The sequence below is a fragment of the Nycticebus coucang genome, chromosome 6, assembly GCF_027406575.1.
Source record: "Nycticebus coucang isolate mNycCou1 chromosome 6, mNycCou1.pri, whole genome shotgun sequence".
NCBI lineage: Eukaryota > Metazoa > Chordata > Mammalia > Primates > Lorisidae > Nycticebus > Nycticebus coucang.
The window spans coordinates 45178840-45204089 of record NC_069785.1 but is presented as its reverse complement, the minus strand read 5'-3'; the positions used below and the strand labels follow the sequence as shown (position 1 = coordinate 45204089).

At 47.7% G+C, this 25250-nt stretch overlaps 1 protein-coding gene across 2 annotated transcripts; it reads left to right on the top strand.

Moving 5' to 3' along the window:
• The first annotated feature begins 386 nt into the window (after positions 1 to 386).
• Positions 387 to 25234, top strand: EPB42 (erythrocyte membrane protein band 4.2). 2 transcript variants are annotated; one of them, XM_053594475.1, is made up of 13 exons: positions 387 to 597; positions 4351 to 4536; positions 5181 to 5411; positions 8608 to 8726; positions 9631 to 9735; positions 10585 to 10762; positions 11312 to 11450; positions 11752 to 11855; positions 12899 to 13141; positions 14529 to 14828; positions 18232 to 18392; positions 19487 to 19620; positions 22630 to 25234. In XM_053594475.1, the coding sequence occupies exons 1-13, from the start codon at positions 588 to 590 to the stop codon at positions 22790 to 22792; spliced, it is 2073 nt and encodes a 690-aa protein (XP_053450450.1). In that variant the 5' UTR covers positions 387 to 587; the 3' UTR covers positions 22793 to 25234. The 2 variants fall into 2 exon arrangements, with proteins under 2 accessions (XP_053450450.1, XP_053450451.1); XM_053594476.1 differs by lacking the exons at positions 18232 to 18392; positions 19487 to 19620; positions 22630 to 25234 and adding an exon at positions 16010 to 16099 and having other exon boundaries at positions 407 to 597.
• The last annotated feature ends 16 nt before the right edge of the window (positions 25235 to 25250 follow it).

Here is a 25250-nt window from a genome sequence, read left to right as displayed (position 1 = left end):
TAACAAATTCTGCCTCCTTATCTCTTTCACACAACTGAATTCCAGACATAGACATTCTTTCTATTATCAAAACAGCCATGAGCATCTAAAAACTTGCAGCCCATGATATGCTTAGGGCTCAAGATTTGGAGGTGGATATGGGCCTCCTCTTTGTGGAGTCATCTCTTCCAGGGTCTTTGAGATTTGTCCAGACAACATCTCTGAGGGTCTCCCAAGGCCACTGAAGCACAGGGCTTTGTAGTTTTATCTGGGCTTCTCTAGTCGGTGGATCTTACCCCATCCCATCCCCTATCCACGTCTGCGAGGCATACCCCTCCGTGGGCCTCCTGGCATAAGAGATAAAATTCAGAGGCTTACTCCCAGCAGCTGGTCCAGGAGATACCAGAAGGGAGGGAGTAGGAGAGAAGAGACCTGCCAGGGAGCTCACAGGAGCAGTGCAGGGAGGTTTTGCTGTTTACAGATTCTTAGGCCAACAAAAGTACCTACATCATTTTCTGTCTGGACAACATACTCAGAGAGAGAACACAGAAGCAAAAGTTCAAGATAAGCATTTCCTGCGGTCAAGTGGATAAGAGCAGCCTGCAGCCATGGGACAGGGTGAGCCAAGCCAGCAATCCTTGGAGCTTACTGGACTGTCAGTGGCCTCTCTCTCATTATGTGTTTTCAGTAAAGGAAGTAGAATGGTGGTGACGTGATGGTGGTGTGTCTATGGAGGGAGGAAGTGGGTGCTGGTGCAGATGGAGGGGCTGGTGGTGTGGCTGTGGAGTGGGAATGGGGTGGGGCGTTGAGGTAAATTGTTGGTCATATTTGTGATGATGACCCTGAGATAACGATTGTGGTTAACACGGATTTTTATTCTTATTGTGGGTTGTGATGCAAATGAGAGACACCCTGGGACAGCGTGAGGCTGTCATAGCTTCAAGGCCGCATGATAGGGAAGGCAAGGTGGGAGTCAGGGAATCCAGCTAAAAGAGGCAGAGGCAGACACAAAGCAAAAAAACAGGCAGAAGTACCAGAGTCGAAGCAAGGAGTAAAGTACTATCTCAGCCCTCGGAATTTCCTGATGGAAGGAAGTGGGCAGGCAGAGGGAGCTGAGGAGGAGACTGTGGGGATCATGAAAGCAGCTGTGGTTCTGTTGTTACAGAAACAGCCTCACGCCTCAGCCCCAGGTGGCCAGTCAGGTGTGTGCAGGGCAACTCACCCTGAGACCAACACCTGCTAGGGGGAAAAAAGAGCTCTGGGCAGATTCAGACAATCAACTCAATCATATCCTGTGAAAACTGGGCAGACACACTAATAAATCATCCTTTTTATTCTGGGGGGACTTAGACAAACTAAAAATCTACTAATTCCAAGGGACATGTCTAAAGATACCAGGAGACTGTCAAGTCTAGTCCCAAACCCAACGATACCCCAGGGCACCAAATCCTTTCTAAGCAAGAGGCAGAAGAACACCCACTAGCCACCAGACGGGATTCACTGAATCCTATCGCTCCGTGGTCATGGCGCGCAGGGCTGGCTTGTGCTGTCTTGTACAGGCTTGCAAGAGCCAATTGCTAAATTTTTAGGAACTTGTACACCAGTTCTTAAATGCAGACATTATTAAAAATTAAATTTTATAGACTTATAAGTAAACAAATTATATTAAAAAGAAAGATAATAAATACTCTAAATGCATCACTTCCTAATCATTTTACTCCTTTTTATCTTCATGTTCTTGAGCATGTTTACCTCTATTGCATCTACGTGTGTGTTCCCTGCACTTCTGCACAGTCTGCACTCAATGGCATCACATCAGTAGCTTGAGACTGGAAGTGTTTACACCACAGACATTGCAAATGCTACCACTCAGTACTCCTCCTCCCCTCAGCCCTCAAGCCAGTTGTTAAACATTTACCAGCCCATAATCACTTGAAGGACATGCAGGAGGCAGTGCTAAGGTATTGAGAAAAGCTGAGGGGGAAGGGTGGGATACTGTGCACATCAGCGAGACCTCTGAAAAGCATTTTACCTGGGGTCTCCATGTTAGCACGACTTCTTACTGGATTGTGATACAAATAGAGGAAAAGGGGAAAGTGTGAGGGTGTCATAGTCTCAAGGCCCAGTAGGAGAGAAGGGGTGGTAGGATTCAGGGAATCCACCCAAAAGGGGCAAAGGCTGACATAAAGCAAGCTAGAGAATGCAGAAACCTCAGAGGCCTCTGCAAGGGGTTGTCAGCAAAGACGGAGGCGTGAGGCCCCTGGGATGCACCCAAGAAACTCCCATCAAGGCTGACTCAGGAGGCGCAGTGGCTCATGCCTATAATCCTAGCATTCTGGGAGGCCATGAAGGGTGGATCACAAGCTCAAGGGTTTGACACCAGCCTGAGCAAGAGTGGGACCCCATCTCTAGTTAAAAAACATATATAGAAAACTTAGTCATGGTGCATGCCTGTAGTCCCAGCTACTTGGGAGGCTGAGGCAAGAGGATAGCTTTGAGGTTACTGTGAGCTATGATGCCAGGCACTCTACCCCGGGCAAAAGAGGGAGACTATTCTCAAGCAAAAAGGTGGGGAGGCTGTAACAATGTTCTCATCTATTCATTGATGCAACAAACACTGTGTTTCTACTGTGTTGTCTGCACCACTGGGGCAGAGGCTGCAGATATGAAACAACCCTGTACCTCAGGAAGTGTACAGTGCAAGGGGAAGCAGACGGCGAAGCAGGTGATGGCTTAGAAATGGCATAAGTGTGGGAAAGTGGCGCAGAGCACTGTGGGAGCTCAGAGGACCTGGAGGAATCAGTGAAGGCTTCAGAGGCAGTGCCTTTGGGTCTTGGAAGATAAGTAAACAACTGCCAGATATAGAAGAGATAGGAGAAACCCTCCAGACAGAACCAGCATCCAGATGGATTCTAAATTTCTCACTGTGATGCTGGGATCATTGTGTGTATTCAGATCTTCTGAGGCTCAAATCATATGCCTTAGGACATGACTGCTCACCATCCCATCATCCAATCCAGGGCTTGTCCGAGGCCTCAGGACCAACTTGGTGCTAAGCAGAGAGGAGTCACATCTGGTTTCTGAGTGCTGCTGTACTTCAATTGGCAAGCACAGGGGCTATTTTATCTATAGCCATGGCCTGACCAGGCCACTTGAGGACAAGGGGGACACCAAGGCCCAAGGGGCACCCAGGGGTACCAGGACCAGATGTGTAGGGAGGTTCTTGGCCCCTCTGCACACCTTCACATTTCTTCATATTCAGTGATATCAGTTCTTTCTTATTTAATTTTTTATCATTGGTATCTTCAATCAATCTCTATTACTAATAAAATAAAAAATAGGGAAAATATGTTGCTCTCCTTTCTTTTTTTATCCTTCCCCTCTGCTCTTGAGTTCTAAACCAGAAAGGGTGGAAACTGAAGGAAATTTGAAATAGGAGTATCCTGAATTCTCCAAAACATGCCTTGGAGCCTAAAGGACTTTGCCATTAGGGTCAGATGACTGCCCTCCCTGAAGTAGGTCAGATCTATTCCAGACCTGCAAGCAGAAGCAAAAATCACTTTTTTCTCACAGCAGCAGAGCCAGGGCAAAAACTGCAGGCTGCCTTTCAGCCTGAGGTGCTCCCAATGGCCTCTGCCATCGAAGGAATAATGCTCCTTTGCTGCAAGAGGAAATACATTTTTTTTTCCAGTATTATGCCTTATTGGGCTTGCTGGGCATATTTTTTTACTTCTCTGCTCCTTGTTTCTTCCCCTCCCTCCATAAAATGAGAATTGACTGATAGACTGTCATGATATTCTCAGGATACCTCCTTAGAGAGGTTTATCTGAGTTGCATAGAGTGGTGAGTTTGGTGAGACTTTAAAAGGTTAAAGAGCCACCACCCATGATCTTGGCCTTACTTCCATCATTTATAAAACAAGAGAAATGGACTCAGTGATCTCAAGCCCAGCTCTAAAAATTACCTGATTATGCTGTAAGAAAAAATGAGTAGGGGTGAGCAAGACTCTGGGTTTTATTCACTTTTGCACTAGGACCAGAAAAAAAAGGCAACAAGGAGAAACAAGCATTGCTGTCATTAATAAAAATAATAACACCCTCCTTTAATGGGATTTATCGTGTGCCTGATACTGTGCTAAGTGTATTATATACATCGCCCCATTTCATCCCCACAACTTGCAGAAAGGAATGATTATTTTCAGGGAGAGGAAATTGAGGCTCAGAGTGGTTAAGTTGCTTGCCTGAGGTCACACAGCTTATAAGTAATAAGTTGAATCAAGGATTTGAACCCTGGCTGTGACTCCAGAGTCTCCGCTTCCACTTACATGGTCACATTTACCTAGCCTCCGTGACGTCTCTCTTTTCATAACAGCCCTGGGTATCAAGAGCTGCAACTTCCAGGTGGCAAGAAACAATGAGGAGCACCACACCAAAGCCATCAGCTCCCGGCGACTCGTCGTGAGGAGGGGGCAGCCTTTCTCCATCACCCTGCACTTCCACGCTCCAGTCCAGGCATTTCTGCCTGCCCTGAAGAAGGTGAAGCTCATTGCACAGACCGGTAAGTAGGACGGGTCCAGGCCTCTCTGGCAGCAGGACCGGATCGGGGGTGTCACTCTCTAGCACCCTGTTAGCAAACCAAGGGCATGACCCATCCCACAGCTGGGCCTTAGGTCCTGCCAGCCAGCAGACTTCTGCGAGGATGCCACGAGAAGGTGTGTATAATAAACTCTGTTTATCCTGAGCACCAGAATTTGGAAGTGGTCAGCAGCACTGACACTCAGGGGTTCCTTTTGGTTGCAAATGTATTATCAGCTTTGTAGAAAGCCCCAAATGGGATCTAATCCAGGCTAAATGTAATATTTTGTTGCTACTGTTTGTTTGTTGAACCTGTACTACATGTCAGATGTTGGGCCAAGTACTTCACACTCAATACCTTACTCAGTCTTCACATGGGCCTTATGAAGCAGGCACTATTATTATGCCCACTTTCCAGACTATGAACCTTTTATAGACATAGGTCCCTGGGTGCCAAGAGCCTGTGCTCTTCCATCTCCCTTTATGCTTCTCATCACTGGAAGGGTCTCTTTCATTCTCCCCCAAAACCAGTTTTCGCCTGTTCCATCTTTGTACTACCTTGACTTTATTATTCCTGAGCTGGGACCAAGAACTCCAAGTAATCTATTTACCACTGTGTCACTGCAGGAGAGCAGCCTTCCAAGACCAACGGGACCCAAGCCACATTCCCCATTTCCAGTGTGGGGGACCAAAAGTGGTGGAATGCAGTGGTGACGGAAAGAGATGCCCAGTCCTGGACCATCTGTGTGACCACACCTGCGGACGCTGTCATTGGCCACTACTCACTCCTGCTGGACGTGTCAGGCGAGGAACGCATCCTGGGCAAGTTCACGCTGCTCTTTAACCCCTGGAGTAGAGGTAAGTTTGGACCTGGGCCAGCCTGTCTTCACAGGGACGCGAGGCACCAGAGCTGGGGTGCAGACCCCTCCAGCACTCAGTTACTGCTGCTGCCTTTTCTGTGGGCAAACAGACTCTCAGCCCCGTGGTCCTGACTTTGTATCTCTCCTAGTAGAAGCAGCCTGGAAGCTGCCACCAGCCTGGGGTGCTGGCTTTGTCTGTTTTAGTCAGGAGTTGAGACTCCCTGAGATGACAACAGGAAAGGGTGGCTCGAGGGATGGCCTCTTTCTCTCTCTCCCAGTCTCCCCCAGTCTGTCTCCAGGGTGCATTCAGGTTATATAACTTCGGAGACCCTACTGAAGAAAAATAACATAGAATTTTGAATTTCTAAGGCCCCTCTGGCTAGGGCTTGAAGGGATGTGTTAGTGAGGGTCCCCAGGCTTCCGCTTCAGCCTCACAGTAAATCTCCCGTTTCACTAACTTTGCTCCTCTCAATTACTTGTTTTGCTCTTTACTACAGATTTCTGGGTCCTCTCCATATTGATTTGTCCTAAGATTTGCCTGGAGCCTTGTAGCTCACCAGCCTATGGGTAGGTTTTCCTGGGGTTAGGTGACCTCCAGGGCTACCTCTGGCACAGCCTAGCCCTGGTTGTGGTTATGTCTGTGGCTATTTCATGAAGAAAGGACCAGAAGACATGGTTGACTTGCCCAAAATAGGACCCAATGGGGCATCTTCTCTTTCTTCCCTTTCTAAAGATTAAGTCTGTCTTTGCTTAAAAAATCTGCCTCACCCACCTTAATCCTTCCAGTTCCCTGAAAGGTTGATTGGGAGAATGGAAAATATTTCTTGTCCTTGCAACACCAGACAAAAGCATAGCCCTTTTCCTTTCAAGAGTTTCACTGCCAGCCTGAAGGGGGAAACATGAAGAAGTAAAAGAACCTTCCCAGGCTCTCATAGGCGGCCCCGTGCCTGGACCCGGTTCCTGACTACCTTTCCCAGGGGGCACTCTCTCTACTTCTCTTGTCCAGGGTACAGTTATCCAACACACCCCCACTTTAGATGGCCCACCCACAGCTCAGGCCCTTCTTTCTTGCTCTGAGGGTATAGGCAGGTGGAACAATGATGGGAACTACTGTTCATTCAGGTGCCCGCTCCCCCAGTGTGGGTGAATGTCAATGCGGGGCCTTCGGCTGGGGGAGGCCCTGTGGCTTGCTACATACTCACAGGAAGACTTTCAAGACACTTCTCTCTAAGGCTGAGGATTGGTGTGCCCCCTAGCTGACCCTGAGTCCATATCCAGAGCTAGGCCCTGGTGTCCAGAGCAAAGCTAGTTCTAGGACAGTGCTTAGTTCAGGGTTGACCCACAGCTGTGACTTCAGTGCCCAGATTCTTGCCTTCTCGCTCAGTTTGTAGGGACCTGCCCAGGCCCCTCTGCAAGAGTGTGTGTCTGGGCAGGGGGTGAGTGCTGGCTCTGCTCATCTGAGAGTACTTAAGAGACTTTCAGAGATTCTCTAATATGTCAGTCTCGTCTCAGCATTCTTGAAGATGGAGCTCTCCTGGATTCAAAAGAAAATTGTACCTCATGGAAGGAAAGTCAAAGCCCTATTTATAGGCTGGGAACTTTATAAAAGGGGCTGCACCCAAGCAGAGAAGAGAGGGGTGGTGCTGCCTGTGTTGTCGGATGTACTTCCCAGAACCCTGAGGTCCTGGGGCCAGACACCTCAGTCTGAGTGATGGCTAAAGTGATGCCTAGCTGACTTCACAGAGAGTGCTCAGGATGGAAAGCAGGAGTGAGGGCTCCTGGGGTGTATAGCTGTGTGATTTTTGGCCCCAGATTTTTCAGGGCTTCCTGATTTCTAATATCCTGTCTTCCTGCTGCCTTGACTACTCTGGGACTGGGGCTAAGCAGAGAGGAGTCACTTCTGGTTTCCGAGTGCTACTGTACTTCAATTTGTAAGCACAGTGGCTATTTTATCTATAGCTATGGCCTGACCAGGCCACTTGAGGACAAGGGGTACACAAAGGCCCAAGGGGCACTCAGGGGTAGCAGGACCAGATTTTTCAGGGCTTCCTGATTTCTAATATCCTGTCTTCCTGCTGCCTTGACTACCCAGCTGGATGCCTGGAGGGTGCCGAGGGTGATGGTTTAGAAGTTCTTTTTTCTTTCTAGCCTCCAGGAACTAGTAACCCCTCCTCACCCCTCCCCAGCTACCTGGTTAGAGCCATAGGCACTTGATGAGCAGGGAAGCTCCCTCACTGTTCCCAGCTTCCCAGTGTGGGCAATGGCTTTCTTAGAAGTCGCTTCCCCTTGGCCCGGCGCAGTGGCTCACACCTATAATCCTAGCACTCTGGGAGGATGAGGTGGGTGGGTTGCTTGAGCTCAAAAGTTTGAGACCAGCCTGAGTCTCTACTAAAAATAGAAAAACTAGCCATGTGTGGTAGCACATGCCTATAGTCCCAGCTACTTGGGAGGCCAAGGCAGGAGGATTGCTTGAGCCTAGGAGTTTGAGGTTGCTGTGAACTATGATGCAAAGGCACTCAACCCAGGGCAACAGATTAAGACTCTGCTTCAAAGAAAAAAAAAAAAGAGTTGCCCACCCCCCACACGATGTGCAATTCAACCTTTGGATGAGGAAAGCAGGAGGGGCACCAGGAAGAAACCACAGCAGTCCCAGACCCACTTAGACACCCTGGGGCAGAAATGCAATGCTCTGGCTTCTACTTCTCAACTCTCCTCCTCCTTCCAACCCTCTCTTGCCAAATGCTCCTCTTCCCTCCGTTCTCTCCTGTCAATCTATGCTTAATTATGTGTGTGTGTCTGTCTGTCTGTCTATATATATATATATATATTTTTTTTTTTCTTATCCTGAAATACCTTTCTCGGGTCACAAATCAGACTCATGGGAAAGACCTACACGCCACTGGGAAGCTCCCTGAGTTATTATTAATTTCTTTGGGCCACACAGTGCTCTGGCTTACGTGTCTTCTGGGAATGACTAGGCTTTTTAAGGTTGGCTGGTTCCTGTCTGCCTGGCTGGAAGGAACTCTGGGCCGGGTCCCAGTGGGAGCAGCAAAAAAGGGACTTTCTTCTCAGTCTCCAGCCCAGAGCTGAAGGGAGGCCTGTAAGCCAAAACTGACCTGGACAGGGAGAACAGATGTCAGGATACAGAGGGCAGGCCTAGCACCCCACAAGCCCTCATCCTTGCTTCTTACCAGAGGATGCCGTGTTCCTGGGGAATGAGGCTCAGCGCTCGGAATACTTGTTGAACCAGAACGGTCTCATCTACCTGGGTACCGCTGACTGCATCCAGGCAGAGTCTTGGGACTTTGGCCAGGTACTAGGGACCTCAGAGGGTGGGAAGGTGCAGTCAGTACTGTCTATGACCTTCAGTGTCCAGGCCAGGTAGAGCTGGCAGGTCCAAAAGCCTCTGGAAATGAGGCCATCTCTTTAGCTCGCTGGTCCTGTGGTGCCCCCTTTCCTCCAGGCCACATCAGACCATCCTCCATAGCTACCAGAGTTATCTTCCTAAAAACTGTGGCAAATCAAATCTCTGTTTTATCCCCACTGTCTACAGGATAAAGACCCAAACCCTGGCTGGCCACCAACGGCCCCTCCAGCCACTCCCCTGCTTTCCTCTCCCATGTTCCAGCTCCTCCCCTTCCCGGAATCCCAGACTGAATGTTCTCCCTGCCTGGAATAGCTTCCCTCCCTTATCTCCTGGCAAACTCCCACCTGTCTCTTAAGACCTTTGCAAGCCTTCCTCACCTGCAAAGGCAGAAGGAATCTCTCCACTGTGCTCTTGCTATGTTGGCATCTCTACAAGAGCCCAGGCCACACTGCTGGGATTATAAGCTAAGGAGCTGTGTGCCTGTCTCCAACCCCAAACTGTGGGCTCCTCCCAAGCAGTGCTGCCTTGGTGTCCTCCACACCCAGGCCAGTGCTGGTGGGAGCAGCAGGAGCTCACCAAATGGAAATGAAATGAAACTAAACTGTACAGCACTGGTCCTTGAAAGCTTACACTCTTTTAGGAGAGTTAGACAACAGGATAGGCCAAGGGCTGTATGCCTAGTGACGAGGACCAAGGAGCAAGTGGGAGGGAGAGAGAAGCCAGAACTTCACAGGGGATGAGGCAAGGGAGGAAGGTATGGAGCCTGAGGCTGGGAGAAGGACGAGATGATGGGGCTGCATTAGTGCCTGATTAGGAGACCCTGCATCATGGCCCTGTGTGTTCCTTCCAGTTGGAGGGGGATGTCATCGACCTCAGCCTGGACTTGCTGAGTGTGGACAAGAAAGTGGCAGAATGGAACCAGCCCGAGCATGTGGCCTGTGTGTTGGGTGCCCTGGTGAGTGAGAGGTGGGGGAGCCAGAGTAGGGAGGAGTTGAGACAAGAGGCCTCTGACAGATTTGCCCCACCTCTGTGGCCCTGGAAATCCTCAAATTGCAAATGATCCCTTCCTGCCAGGGTGTGGGGGACAGTTCCTATGAAGGTTCTGAGTGAGGGGGGAGAAAGGCCATAGCTTCCACGGCGGTGAGAAAAGCAAAAAGAGGAATCATCCCTCAGGACAAAAGCCAGCTGAGGACTGAAACTGGCCTGGGCCTCAGAGCACTCTCTTCCCCTCCACACCCGCCCAACCTGGAGGCTTAGGTCTTGGGGAAGGAGGGGGTAGGGTCCCACTCTTTCCTGCTGTGGTGATCACAGGGACTTATTTTTATTCTTAAGTTATTCCTAAGAATATGCAGAATGTGAAGGTAACTTGGTGCTTTGCCTTGTCCCTAAGAGTCCTTTTGGAGCAGTAATGTGGTGTTCATTTCCTTCTGTACCTCTGAAGGCCCCACTGAAGAAGTGGCGAGAGTCAAGGCCAGCCTGGGAGTAGGAGGAAGCTTGGGACAAGCAGCCTCCAGGAGCCAAGTGCAGGCCATTGCAAAGGAGTCGGGGTGGGGAAGCCAAGGGCCAGTGAAACCAGCTCCCAGTGAGGGGCCCTCTCCTGCTCCCACGTGGCTGGAGCCAGAGGATGGGTTAAGAAGGGTCCCGGGTCCCAGCCTGAGAAATTCTAACCCAGTGGAGCCCACAAACATGTAGGTTTACCAAGTAGCAGGTGACTGACGCAGGTGGTCTGTCCACCATGCTCATGCCCTGGAAAATGTCCTGCCTGGGGACTCACACACTAACATCCACACACTTTCCCACACAGCTGCGTGCTCTCAAGGAGCAGTATGTCCTGCCCATGCCGCACACCCAGGATGCCCAGGAACAGGCCCTGCTGAACAAGCGCCGGGGCAGCGTGCCCATCCTGCGGCAGTGGCTCACTGGCCAAGGGCGCCCCGTGTACGATGGGCAGGCCTGGGTGCTGGCCGCTGTTACTTGCACAGGTACAGAACAGGTGGTGCTGGGTCTGTCACCTTGGCTACAGAACTGTGTCTGCCCTGCCTCTAGGGTTGTCCCTTGGCCTCCTGTCTGAGAGGGATATCGCCAAAATCTGTCTCCTCCCCAGAGCATTTCCCCACCTTCATCACACCCCTGAGCGCCTGTCCCAGGCAGCTCCTCCCTCAGCTTCTGCTTCTTTCCCCTCAGCAAAGTCAGGCGCATGTAAACTCTGCCCCCCAATTCACTTTCTCCCTGAAACTTTTCCTGCCCTGGGCCCCAAAAAGAGCAAACCCCCAGTGCCGTGCTGTGTTCTGTGGCCTGATCCCACTACATACTCTGCACACTGTGTAACTTGTGCCTTATTTATCAGCCTTTATGCATCCTGTTCTTGGGTGTCAGTCCTAACTCCCTGGTGCCAGTATCCCTCCCCTGTCCACAATGTCACCTGGCATTTAAGGCAGAGCCTGTAGGAGGAAATCACTGAAAACTAGCCTTACCTGTTCCCCAGGCCTGGTCCCTCTGGCGCCCTTTGACCCTCACCCCTCTTCCCACAGTACTTCGATGCCTGGGGATCCCTGCGCGTGTTGTGACCACATTTGGCTCAGTGCAGGGCACCCGTGGGGGTCTGCTGGTGGATGAGTACTACAGTGAGGAGGGGCTTCAGAACGGACAAGGCCAGAGAGGCAGAATCTGGTGAGAAGCCTGAAGGAGAGGAGGTTTGAGGCCAGGAAGGGCTCCAAACCAGCATGGTACCCAAAAGGGGAACCTCCACACCTAGGCGGCTCTAGCACTGACAGTAGGCTTTCCAGACTCTGGGAAGCAGGTGCTGATTGTTAGTTGGGGTGTGCCTGCCCCTTCCTGGGAGCATTGCAGCCACTTTTACACAGTGTCCTCCCATCCCCATGGTAATGACAACTCTGCCAGGCTGCAGTTCTAGAACCTCTTCAGCACCCCCTCTTTTCTCCACCTGAGTTTTTCCCTGTGCTACATTCAGGATCTTCCAGACTTCCACAGAGTGCTGGATGGCCCGGCCTGCTTTGCCCCAGGGTTATGACGGATGGCAGATTCTGCACCCAAGTGCTCCTAGTGAAAGAGGAGGTAAAGCCCAGGGGTGGGGCTGGAACACTCAGGGCTGCACAGAGCCGCAAGAGCTGAAGGAGTGCCTGGGAGCAGTGGGTGGTCCAGAGGGAGTCTGCATCCTTAAAACAGGGGAAGCAGAAGGAACGGTAGTGGCCAGCCCAATGCTGACCTGATGCCAGTAGACTCAAGGGAATACAGATGTCAGCCATCCTGATAACAAGATTCTGGGGAGACTAGGCCCACCTTAGAGCAATGGGCAAAGGAGCTGAGTCTCAGTGAAGGGCAGAGGGCCTTAAGATGGCTAGTGGGTGTGGTAGGCCAGGGGCTTGCAAGGTGCGTCTTCTGAGATTTAGGGCATAGATGAAGAGGGGGTATCAGGATTGGCTCAAACCCAGAGAAGGAAACTTTAGGGCCCATAGAAAGATGGCCCTTCCTCACACAAGAACAGAAATGTCACAGAGCCTGGCACCTAGTAAGTGCTCAAGAAAGCTGCCCTATTGGCTTAGCACCTGTGGCTCAAGCGGCTAAGGCGCCAGCCACATACACCTGAGCTGGCGGGTTCGAATCCAGCCCGGGCCCGCCAAACAACAATGACGGCTGCAACCAAAAAATAGCTGGGCGTTGTGGCAGGCGCCTGTAGTCACAGCTACTTGGGAGGCTGAGGCAGAGAATCGCTTAAGCCGAGGAGTTGGAGGTTGCTGTGAGCTGTAATGCCAAGGCACTCTACCCAGGGCGACAGCTTGAGGCTCTGTCTCAAAAAAAAAGAAAGCTGCCCTATTCCTGCGGCTAGCAGTAGAACTGGTTTGGGAGCACCTGTGCTAAGTGTTCTGCCTGTCCAGTTTCTGAGAGGGCTCCTGCCATCGGCCATGACCAATGTGTTATCACAGGATGGTTGTGAGTCTCACCTCTGTGATACTCTCTCAGAGACCCCGCCTGTGCCCACCTCCGACCTAGTCCTGGGGGAGAGAATAGGATGCAGGAGAGGACAGAAGGCAGGCAGCTGTGCGCTGAGCAGAGGCCGAGGCATGGCTCCTTTGTTCATTGACCTTTCTCTCCCTCAGTCCCGGGGTTCTGCGATCTGGTCCCAGTCAGAGCAGTCAAGGAGGGGACCCTGGGGCTGACCCCTGCAGTGTCAGACCTTTTTGCCTCGGTAAATGCCTCATGTGTGGTCTGGAAGAGCTGTGAGGATGGGACCCTGGAGCTGACCGACTCCAGCACAAAGTATGTTGGCAACAACATCAGCACCAAGGGTGTGGGCAGTGACCGCTGTGAGGACATCACTTGGAACTACAAGTATCCTGAAGGTACTGACCAGGGAAGGGCCCCAGGCTTCTCAACATCTAGAGCAGCAAACAAAGGGATGGGATGTGCCAGACAGATGCAGGCCAGAAAGCGTCCCAGCCTCTTCCCCATTATACAAAATAGGGTTTCTCTACCCTGAGGCTACCGATTTTTTATGCCGGATAAGTCTTTGTTGTGAGGGGCCGTGCATCACAGGACATTTGGCAGCATTCCTGTACCCTACCTGTGAGATGTCAGCACCCACCGCTACTACTACCAGTTGTAACAACCAAAATATCTCTGGGTATTTCCAAGTGTCCCTCGGGAGACAAAATTGCCCCCAGTTGAGAAGTGCTGCTTTACATGTAAAACAATACACTTACGACAAGCCCAGCTGCCAGAAGACTTTTGACATTGCCTCTCTCTTCATCCCCTCCAACATCCCCCAACCTGTTCCTCCATATTAGTTAATGGCATCACCGTCCTCCTATTTGCCTAAACAAGAAGGCTCACACTGGCCTGGCATCTTCCCTCTTCACAGCTCCATGTCTATTCCCTGATCTCATTCCCCACTGCTATAGTTAATCCAGGGCCTCACCATCTCTGACCTACGGGATTGTAACAGACTCCTAACTGGTCCCCCTGTCTCCAGTCTCTCCATCAGCCTTCCATTTCCAACTTTTAGTTTCCAGATAAGCTTTTTAAGACTCAGAAGTCATTATGTTACTCCCCTGCTCCAGAATATTCCATAGCCCCCACTGTCCTTGGAATAAATCTAAGTGCTTTCACATAAGAAGATTCAATTCCCTCCAAAACTCTCCTCGGAAACAGTGTGGATTTTGGCTCGGGGCCCATAGTCCAGTGGTTACAGCACCAGCCACATACACTGAGGCTGGCAGGTTTGAGCCCAGCCTGGGGCCAGCTAAACAACGACAACTGCAACAAAAAATAGCCAGGTGTTGTGGCGGGTGCCTGTAGTCCCAGCTACTTGGGAGGCGGAGGCAAGAGAATTGCTTGAGTCCAAGAGTTTGAGGTTGCTGTGAGCTGTGACACCACAGCACCCTACCTAGGAGAGACAAAGTGAGACTCTGTCTCAAAAAAACAAAAGTAAGAAAGAAAAGAAACAGTGTGGATTTGTTCCAAAGCTGCTCTCTCATTGTTCAAGGAACAAATAAATTCATAGCATTTGAAAAACAACTTCGCCCTTGAGTAGCCTGGAAGAGACACACTGTATCTACAGTGGGGCTGCCTAACACAAACCTTTTTGGGCTAACTACGGCCTTTGAGGTCTGCAAAGCTCTTGTGACTTTGGCATTTGAGCAGAAGTGGACGAATGATATTTTAATCCTTGTATTAGAAGGGTCTATACCTGCTGGCTGAGAGGTCTGCTTTGTTTCTTCCATTCCCTAGGATCTCTTCAAGAAATAGAGGTGATGGAGAGAGTCCAGAAAGAGAGAATGGAACACGGGAAAGACAATGACATCCATCCTCCCAGTCTTGAGTCTGCTGATCCTTTCTTCCTGTTTTTGGAAGCACCCAGCTCTCTACTCCTGAGAGGGGATGCCCAGCTCTCAGTGACCCTGGTTAACCCCAGCAACCGGGAGAAGGTGGTGCAGCTGGCACTTGGGGTCCAGGCTGTGTACTACAACAGCGTCCTTGCTGCCAAGCTCTGGAGGGAGAACCTGTCCCTCAGGCTCAGCGCCAACCTAGGTAACATTCTTTTTTTTTTTTTTTTTTTTTTTGTAGAGACAGAGTCTCACTTTATGGCCCTCGGTAGAGTGCCGTGGCCTCACACAGCTCACAGCAACCTCCAGCTCCTGGGCTTAAGTGATTCTCTTGCCTCAGCCTCCCGAGTAGCTGGGACTACAGGTGCCCGCCACAGCACCCGGCTATTTTTTTTTTTTGTTGCAGTTTGGCCGGGGCTGGGTTTGAACCCGCCACCCTCAGCATATGGGGCCGGCACCCTACTCACTGAGCCACAGGCGCCACCCCCTAGGTAACATTCTTATCCCCCCACCAGACACCTCCCACACCCTGGGCTCCGGCTCAGGTAGGCAGCAGGCCCAGATCACCCCCTGCAGATCTCCAGAGATGGCTTGTAGCCTCCCATGCTCTGCTCTGTCTTTCTCATTCAAACATGCAGCACATATTTGTTGGGCCTGACATGGGGAAAAAAGGAAACAGTTCCAGCTGCAATCAGGAAGGTAAACAGTAAATGCTGAGGTAAACCAAGTACAAAGGCAGGAGACAGCCTCAGCCAGGCTGGAGCAGGCTGCCCACAAATAAATCATACTGCACTGAGTCTAGAAGGATGAGTGGGAGTCACGACATTCCGGATGGAAAGAACAACATATGCACGGGCCCCTCCTCCTCCCAGAGATTCTTATTTAATTGGGCAGGATGGGGTGAAGGCATTGGCATTTCTTTAAAACTCCCTATGTTATTCTAGGGTAAAGATTCCCTGGACTAGAGCAATGGATCTCAAACTTTTTGCTTCTTATTAGAATCACCTGGAGTCGATGCTGAGCCTGCATCATAGACCAATTAAATTAGAAACTCCACGGTAAGCCAGGTGTGGTGGCTCATGCCTGTAATCCTAGCACTCTGGGAGGCCGAGATGGGTGGATGGCCTAAGCTCACACGTTTGAGACCAGTCTGAGAAAAAGTGAGACCTCCTGTCTAAAAATAGCCACGCATTGTGGCGGGTGCCTATAGCCCCAGCTACTTGGGAGGCTGAAGCAAGAGAATTGCTTGAGCCCAAGAGTTTGAAGTTGCTGTGAGCTGTGACGCCATGGCACTCTACCTGGGGCAGCAACGTGAGACTCTGTCTCAAACAAAAAGAAAGAAATTCCATGGTGTACACAACCATCACGATTTTTTAAAACTCCAAGGTGCAGGCACGTTTGAGAACCAGTGGACTTCGAGCTTGTCTACAGGATTGCAACAGCCTCTTAACTAGTGCCCCTGCCTCCAGTCTCTACATCCTTATTCCCTTTCCAAGCATGGGAAGAGTGAAGCCAGCAAGTGGTGTGAGAGCTGGGCAGGGCCCAGGTCATACAGTCTTGTAAGTCATGCTAAGGAGTTGCAGTTACATTCCCTGTGTGTTGGGGAGCTGGTAGAAGGTTTTAAGTAGGAGAGCCAATGATCAGAAATCCATTTTAAAAAGACAGAACTGCTGGAAGAATGGAATGGAAGGGGTCATATTAGAGTAGTGGTTCTTAACCCGGGCTGCACATTCAGTTCACCTGGGGAACTTTAAAAATTCTGATGCCTGCACCTCACTACCAGAGTCTGATGTAACTGATTAGGGGTGTGGCTTGGCATGGAGAGTGTTTTATAAAGTTCCCCATTTGATTCTAATGTGCATCCAATGTTACAAACCATCAGATTGTAAGTTGGAAAGTTGTGTAATTATCAAGTCAAGAAATGAAGGTTAAACTAAGCTAGCAGCACTTAGAATTAAGACAAATTAAGGAAACGGGCTAGACTGGACTTGCGAACGTTTGAGTGTGTGTGTATGTGTGGGTTCTAGTTTAAGTGAGGCACTAGAATAGGGAAAATGGAGAAGAGCAGGTTTGGGGAGAAAATGAGGTGTATGAAAGCCCATGAAACATACAAGCTGAGGTAACCAGTAGGCAGCTGGAAACCTAAATCTGGTATTTAAGGTAAAGCCCTGGGATGGAAATAAGATGAAGGAATCTCAGCACAGAGGAGCCGCCAAGAGTCATGGCATAAATGAGCCAGAGGGGAGGAGGGAACCCCACAGCACCTGCATTTAGGGGGCAGTCAGGGGGAGGGCAGAGGAAGGGAAGAAGTCAAAGGAGAGAGGGAACACCTAGCAAGGTCAGCAGAGAAGTCATGAGGTGTCAAGGTGGGAAAGTGTCTGTTGAGAGGGTGGCCTTGCTGAGAAGTGAAGGTGAAGGCCAGCTTCCTGGGAGTTAAGAAGGTTGGGTGGGGGAGCTGAGACAAGCTGTTCAGTCCTTCCTGGAAGGAAGCATGACAGGTAAGGCTGGGTGGTAGCAGCTAGGGACACTGGACAGAAGGAAGGGGCGTGTTTTTAAGATGAGAGAGAGCTGAATCTCCTTAATGCTGAGGAAAATAATCAGCATGGGGAGCAAGATGGAAGCCTCAGAAGAGATGGGTCATACTTGATTGTTTGATCCTTAGGGAACTGAAAGATAAGTAGAATAATGACAGCTCTCCCTTGTGAAGCACTTACTGTTTGCCAAAACTGGTGTTTTATATGGATCATCTTCTTAATCCTCACAACCAGTTTTGGAGGCCAGAGCCGTTACTGTCCCCACTTTACCAGTGACAAGGAGACAGAAAGGTTAAATCGTTTGCCCCAGGTAATAATGGGGCAGTCAAGATGGGGCACAGATTTAAAAAGTAAGGATTCGGGCGGCGCCTGTGGCTCAGTCGGTAGGGCACGGGCCCCATATACCAAGGGTGGCGGGTTCGAACCTGGCCCCGGCCGAACTGCAACAAAAAGAATAGCCGGGCGTTGTGGCGGGCGCCTGTAGTCCCGGCTGCTCGGGAGGCTGAGGCAAGAGAATCGCTTAGGCCCAGGAGTTGGAGGTTGCTGTGAGCTGTGTGATGCCATGGCACTCTACTGAGGGCCATAAGGTGAAACTCTGTCTCTACAAAAATAAATAAATAAAATAAAAAGTAAGGACTCAGCTAGGGTGGAGGGAAGCCTGGTCCTTTGGGAAGGGGGGTCACAGTAGGAGGTCTGTTGGTTGGAAATGGGAACTTGAGCTTGAGAAGATTTCTATTTGATGGCTTCCTTTTCTCTGCAAAAAGGAAGGAGGGAAAGCAGAGAAAATGGAAAGAAATTAATAAGCATATATTTAGCAACTGTATGTGGCTGGTTCTAAGATGAGCGCTTGATTTCTACTATCTCCTTTAACACATTCCATCCCTCTAGGAAGGCACGGTTATTAGACGAGAACACTGAGACCCAAAGAGCTCAACTGGTTCTAGTTCACAGGGACCCTTCCACAACACACTGAGGTGGTCTGCCAAGAGCGCTGGCATTGTGTATAACTGTAGCTTGCTTCTGGGGCACAAACAGCCACCCCTTGATGCTGACTCTGCCTGTCATGTGTTTCAGTTCAGAGAATAACCACCAGCCTGTCCTTCTCCTTATTCGAGCAAAACCCACCTGAGAACAGTTTCCTCAGACTCACCGCCATGGCAACACACTCTGAGTCCAGGTTTAGCTGCTTTGCTCAGGAAGACATTGCCATTTGTAAACCACACCTTGCTATCGAGGTAGGCACTAGTCTTTCTCCGAATTACTCTCATCTACTGCCACTCGGGTCCCCATTTCAGAAGAAATCTGAGCTCCTCAAGCTTCAGAGCAGATGGTCATGCTGCAGAATTACCAGAAAATGCTAGGTGTGAGAGCTGCTTCTTGTGAAAGTGATGGCTTCTTATATAAGTTCTGCAGATTTAACTTGTCCAACTTCTTTAATTGGTTAAGTAAAGGTTTCTAAAATTGGGATCTTCCCAGTTGCTGTTTCCATACTTACAGGGATAATAATAACCTGTGTTTATTTCATGTTTTATGTATATATATCCCAAAGGGTTTTCACCTCCCTTATTTCTTTTAATACAAAAGCCCTGTGAGGTGGAACTGTTCCCATTATTCAGGTGAGAAAACTGAGTTGTAGAGAGCAACAGGCCCAAGATCATAAAAACAGGAAGTTGTAGAGGCTATGCTCTTGGTCCAGCCCTCTTCCCACATGTCTACCTTGGCCAAAGTGAATGAGACCTAGTCCTTACCCTCAGGAAGGTAAGAGGCTAAGAGTTTGGCCTTCTATGGAAGTGCTTAATAGATATGCAAAGTCACTATGGGATAAATGAGGCAAAGGGAATTAATACCAGCTGGTGGGTGTGCAGATGAGTTTATGCTGGGCCTTGACAAACAGGTATACTTTCAGTGCAGAAATTGGGGAAGGCCACCGAGGGCAGAAGACAATGTGAAGGAAGGGGGACTGAGGGGTGTTCTGGGGCTGGGAAGTCCCTGACATGGCTGGGATGTCTTTTAGCCAAGGGAAGAAGGGTGAGGCTGGAGAGATGGGTTGGGGGCAGAATTTGAAAAATCCCAAATGCATCCCAGTCTGAATTCTGAAGACAGGTAAGGTCTAAGCAGGGGAGGGGCACCATCAGAGATAGTCAGTGATGGATCAAGGGTGAGAATAAATGCAGAAAGATCAGGTATGGGGGAGGGAAGTCAGCTGTGGATTTGGGTCAGTTTGGCAGATTTGAGAAGAGTAACGGAGGGTACGGAGTGCACAGGAGGGGTGAGAGTGACTGCAGCTCTGTGCCCTTGGCATTTACTCCAGGTGTGACCTATTCCACAGATGCCAGAGAAAGCTGAACAGTATCAACCTCTTATGGCCTCAGTCAGCATCCACAACTCCCTGGATGCCCCCATGAAGGACTGTGTAATCTCAATCCGTGGAAGAGGGCTCGTTTACAGGGAGAGGAGCTACAGGTAAGAGAATGAAAGCTTCTCATCCCGTCGACATATCTCAAATGGTTAGAAAGGCAGAGACCCAAAAGTAATATTAGGTCATTAAATCTGAAATGCCTGACTTTGAATCAAACATTTAGCTTATTATATCTCAAACAAGAACCGTACGTTAGCCAAAGCATGAACCTAAACTATGTGTTGACATCTTAACAGTAGCTTACATATGCCAGCAGCAAAGAAGTCTGCAGGGTGAGCAGCGATGAAATCCTGAAAGGCGTTTCCCACAGCTGGTTGAGAATCAAATATTTTTTCTCACAAGAAGTGGTCCAAAGCCTGGAGAAGGGGTAGTCAGGTGGTGCAAGGTCTGGTGAATATGGTGGATGACAGAGAGTTTCCAAATCCAACTTCTGTAGTGTTGTGGTTTAGCAACATTGCTTATGCAACATGTGATGGAGCAATGTCTTGCAAGAGGATTGGCCTGTCTCTATTGACCAATTTTGGCTTTTTAATCACAAGCATCCTCATCATTTCATCCAGTTTGTTGCAGTAGACATCTGTTGTAACTGACTGACCAGGTTATACAAAGCTGCGGTGGATAAAACCAGCGCTGGACCACTAAGTAGACACCATTAGCTTTTTTTAATGAATATTCGGTTTTGGACTGTGTTTGGGCACTTCATCTTCATCCAACCATTGTGATGAACCCTTGTCAAAGAGAATCCAGTTTTCATCACATGTAACAATATGGTGTAGAAATGAGTACAGAAATGGTTTGTTGTGACAAACCATTGTTGTCTTTATGTCATGACAGCAAAGAAAGGCAAGCTTCAAGACAATGTCTCTTCCGATACTCATTTAATTCATGTGGAACACAACTATTCAGCTTCCTTACCTTACTATGGTCCAAAATTGTTGGAATAGTAACGTCAAACCTTGCTGCTAATACACGTGTAGATTGAGATGGATTCGCTTCCACTACAGCCTTCAGCTCATCATTATCCCCCCTTGGTCTCAGGTCACCTACATGGCTCATTTTTAAGACTAAAATCACCAGAAAGGAACATCTCAATCCATGGACATACTGTGTGTTCATTAGCTACATCCTTCCCAAACACTGGATTGATATTTCAAGCTGTGTGTGCTGTATTGATTCCACAATGGAACGCACATTAAAAAAAAAAAAACATGGATTTTTGGCTTATCCATGATTTCACAAACATTGCTCTGAAAAGAAATTTGAAAGATAATCACAAACCAAAATGAGCATTTCAAAGAGTAAGGATGTACCCTCACAATAAAAAGAAAACAACAGAAAGTGTCAAAATGAAATGTCAGAGAAACACATATCAACTGTCAAACTTAGTACTTAAGGGAAACGGACACTTCATACTTAATAACCTAATAATTGTCTCTTTGCCATGTCCATGGAGATAGAGTAAATATCCCCAAAAGTTGAACTAAAGAAAGTCAAATGACCTCTCTCATCCTGGGATCACCAGGTCTACAGGGGATGGGGAGAGGGAGGCTGTGTGCGCCTCTTGGGTACCCACTTGACCCTGGTTATGCAGGGAGAGCTGCTGGTGAATGCAGGCGAGGGAGTTAGGGCTGGTACTACAGAGTGTTGAAGGGAAGATAGGCCACCTCTTGGTGTGATCAGAGAGCTGCATTCTATTGGTCACACCACAATACCCAGTTTTGTTCATTTTTTTGTGGCATTTGTTCACATTTCCATAACCACCCTTCATATCCTTTCGTTAGTAGGTGTAAAATGTGTACTGTGTACTGTTGCTCCTTGAGTCTGTTTTTAACTTACATAAATGTACATCTAACTGTTCTTACTTTTGAGTTCTTAAGATCCCCACGCATATGTCAAGTTCATTGCTTCTGCTACATAATACTCTATTAGGTATCTCTGCCATTTCCTCTCCACAGTGACTGGCACCCAGAGTGCCTCCAACTGACACCACAAATAATGTTGCAGTAAACCTCCTCACGCAGATCTGCTTATCTGTTTGTCTGAAACTTTGCAGTCAGGAGATACATTTGCAGAATGGCTGGAGGAGTCCATGCTTCCTCCAGAACTACACAAGAATTTCTATACTCCTCTCTCTCCTCTACTCCTGGCAACATCCAGCTTTCTATTTTCTTCTAGCCTAATAGAAATAAAGTAGTATTTTACTTGTTTTAATTTGCAACTTTTCATATATTTGTCAGCTTTATCCATTTCCTCCTCTGTAAACAATTTGTCATTATCATTGCCCACTTTTTTTGGCTGTTCTTGCCCTTTTTTCTTGTTGATTTGTTGGGATTCCCTATATATTCTAGGTATTAGTCTTGCTGGTTTATATGTTGCAAATATCTTCTTTCATCATGTCCACTGCATGCTTAGTTAAATACACAGTCTAAAGTTAAAAGTACCTACTGCTACTTTCCTTGAGGTCCCTGGCAGGTGACTTAGCCTCATAAAACTCAATAGTCGCTCTTGCCAATAAGTCAAGAGGAGGGACAGTCAATATTCAACCAGACTCGTTTCTCCCAGATCATTTGCAGGACAAGGCTCCTCAAGGGAAATCTGCACCATTTCCTCAGTTACCAAAAGAAGGTCTACAGGCAGGCCAGGAGGCTGCGGATGGGGCTCCAAACACCACCTGCTGATATACTGACATCATGTCAATATGCCTACTGTACCCACTGAGCTAAGCAATAAGCAAGGGTTCCAAAGCTATAGCCTTTCCAAATATACCCCAGTACTATTACCAAGAGCTGAACCAGACTGAGATCACAGAAGATTAAGGGAACAACAGATGCAGCTTAGAAGCCTTTAGGATGTGTCTCTTCTCAACCATGTAAATGCTCAGTGTAGGGAGGCTCTTGTCTCCTACTCCCTTATAATCTCTTCTAACAGCAAGGTACTTAGATGTTTATTTCTGCATGGTCCACCCTCTCCAAGAAAGGAAGGATCAAAGTCACTGGGACCAGCAAAGCAATGAACCTAGGAAAGAACTAGCATCTGTCTTTCCTTTATTTCAGATTAAATTCAGTGCAGCCTGGAAACACTGTGTGCACCCAGGTCCAGTTCACACCGACGCATGTGGGAGTTCAGAGGCTCACTGTGGAATTGGACTGCAACATGTTTCAGAACCTTACCTGCTATAAAAGTGTTACTGTGATAGCCCCTGAACTTCCAGCTTAAACTTCCAGCTCTATCATTACTCTCCCCAACCAACCCTTGAAGTTATTATCTAAAACCAAACATGGGCTAGGACGAGAAGCTGTGTCTCTGTCCCTTTGTGTTGCTATAGGTGAATACCTGAGGCAGGGTAGTTTATAAAGAAGAGATTGATTTGGCTCACAGTTCTGCAGGCTGTACAAGAAGCACAGTACTACATCTGCTTATGGTGGAAGATGAAGGAGAGCCAGTGTGTACAGAGATCACATGTAAGAAAAGAAAAAGAGAGAAAGGGGACAGGTGCCAGGCTCTTTTCAACAACCAGCTCATTACCACAGAGGCACCAGGCCCTTTCATGAGGGATCTGCCTCCATGACCCAAATACTCCCAGTAGGCTCCACCTCCAACATTAGGAATCAGATTCCAACATGATATTTAGAGGGTCAAATATCCAAACTGTAACAGTTCACTTATCAAACAAGTGAGTCTCCATTCAGGTTGAGCAGAAGAGTGAGTAAGAACAAAACTAGATTCCCAGAAATCAAGATAAGGCATTTATTTATGTCAACTCAGCTTAAGGATGCCATGAAGACTAGCTGTCTTAAAGGACTGAGAGACAAAAAAAAGGCTTTGAAAAGGTATGAGAAGGAAGGGGGAGGAAAGAATGGGTAAAATCACACCTAACGGATACAACGTACATTACAGGGTAATGGGGACATTTATAACTTCAACTCAAACTGTACAAAAACAATTCATGTAGCCAAAACATTTGTACCCCCATTCTGAAAATTTTTAAAAAGGTATCAGATACTTTAAAAGTACAGATTGTTAGAAAAGATATTCAGATGCTTTTTCAGAGTATGGTCAGATTTGGGGGGTTCAGGGGTTTTCACAACCATTTTACTGCTCATTCACACATTCACTATCTTCTAAGGGAAAGACCTAACATTTACATCATTCTTATATTTATGATAAAGTGGGACAGTATTAGCCAAAAATGAATTTGTAGCTAATCCTAAAACTACCTTGATCAGTGCTATTCCAGACTATTATCTTTTAAGATCCAAAATAGGGCCAAGCATGGAGGCTCATGCCTGTAATTCTAGCACTGTGGAGCTCACGAGTTTGAGACCAGCCCGAGGCAAGAGCAAGACCCTGTCTCTAAAAAAATAGCTAGATGTTGTGGAGGGCGCCTGTAGTCCCAGCTACTCAGGAAGCTGAAGCAAGAGAATCACTTGAGCCCAAGAATTTGAGGTTGCTGTGAGCTGTGACCCCACAGCACTCTACTAAGGGCGACAAAGTTAAGACTCTGTCTAAAAAAAAAAAAGATCCAAAAACTGACTAAACACATTTATAAAATATACAACACTGAACCTGATAACAGAAATATTCAGTTATAGATAAATCTTTATTAGAGCTCTAAATTCATTAAGTACCTCACAATTAAAGCCTGATAGTAACAACATGAATTTTGTCCAGTAAAGTAAAATAAAAATTAAGTATATTAAAAAAAGTTGGCTCTGTAAGAAAGTAAAAAAGAACTGGACTCCTTTTGTACAAAGCTACTTTTTTTATGTTATTCTGGTGCTTTGGAATGCTTATCAATTTGATTTTAGTTCCTTCTCTTTATAATACTGGCTAAAAGTATAGAATGGCACTTTAAAAAAGCAAATTAAAACTCACTTAAGGAATTTCAACCCCAAGAATACACTAATCACTCAAAAGAATACCTGCTGTTGTAGATTATACCTAAAGAGATGAGAAAGGCAGATGTGGTGAACTCCAGCCAGAGAAGGAAGAGGCCTGCCACTGGAGATGGTGGAGACCTATATACATATACAAGGCTCAGTTCAGGTCACCGGACTATACAGCCCTACAGGTTTACCCTGCTTTCCAAGATTTAATCTTCAAACCAGACTGATGTAAAAATATAAGTAAATGGTGCTGGTTTTGCAAAAGGGTTAACTTAAAAAATCCTGAAATTTATATAAAGTCTTATACATTGTCTTCTTTGATTTATAAAAATTTGATATTTATATTCGGGGACACATGTAACAGGACAATACAAGTATTACAAGTATGTTGGTGGGATTACACCTGCGGTGCACCTTACAAGGGTATATGTGAAACTTAGTAAATGTAGAATGTAAATGTCTTAACACAATAACTAAGAAAATGCCAGGAAGGCTATGTTAACCAGTGTGATGAAAATACGTCTAACGGTCTATTAAACCAGTGTATGGTGTCCCATGATCGCATTAATGTACACAGCTATGATTTAATAAAAAAAAAGTATGTATAAGGAAAACAAATCTGCTCAATAAGGTAGACAAACCTACAACTGAGCTCAATACCAATATATTTTAGAGGCATGGAGTAATGAGTGACCTGGCATAATATTCAGAGGGACTTACTGATAAGAATAGTATTATGTAACATGGTGAAGTCCTAAGTGGAGCTTTGGAGTGATCTTTTCTAAATA

Coding starts and splice junctions, on each gene's coding strand:
- EPB42 (XM_053594475.1), top strand. Junction 11,856..12,898: donor TGCTCCTAGTGAAAGAGGAG/GTAAAGCCCAGG, acceptor TCTCTCCCTCAG/TCCCGGGGTTCTGCGATCTG. Junction 18,393..19,486: donor AACCACACCTTGCTATCGAG/GTAGGCACTAGT, acceptor CCTATTCCACAG/ATGCCAGAGAAAGCTGAACA.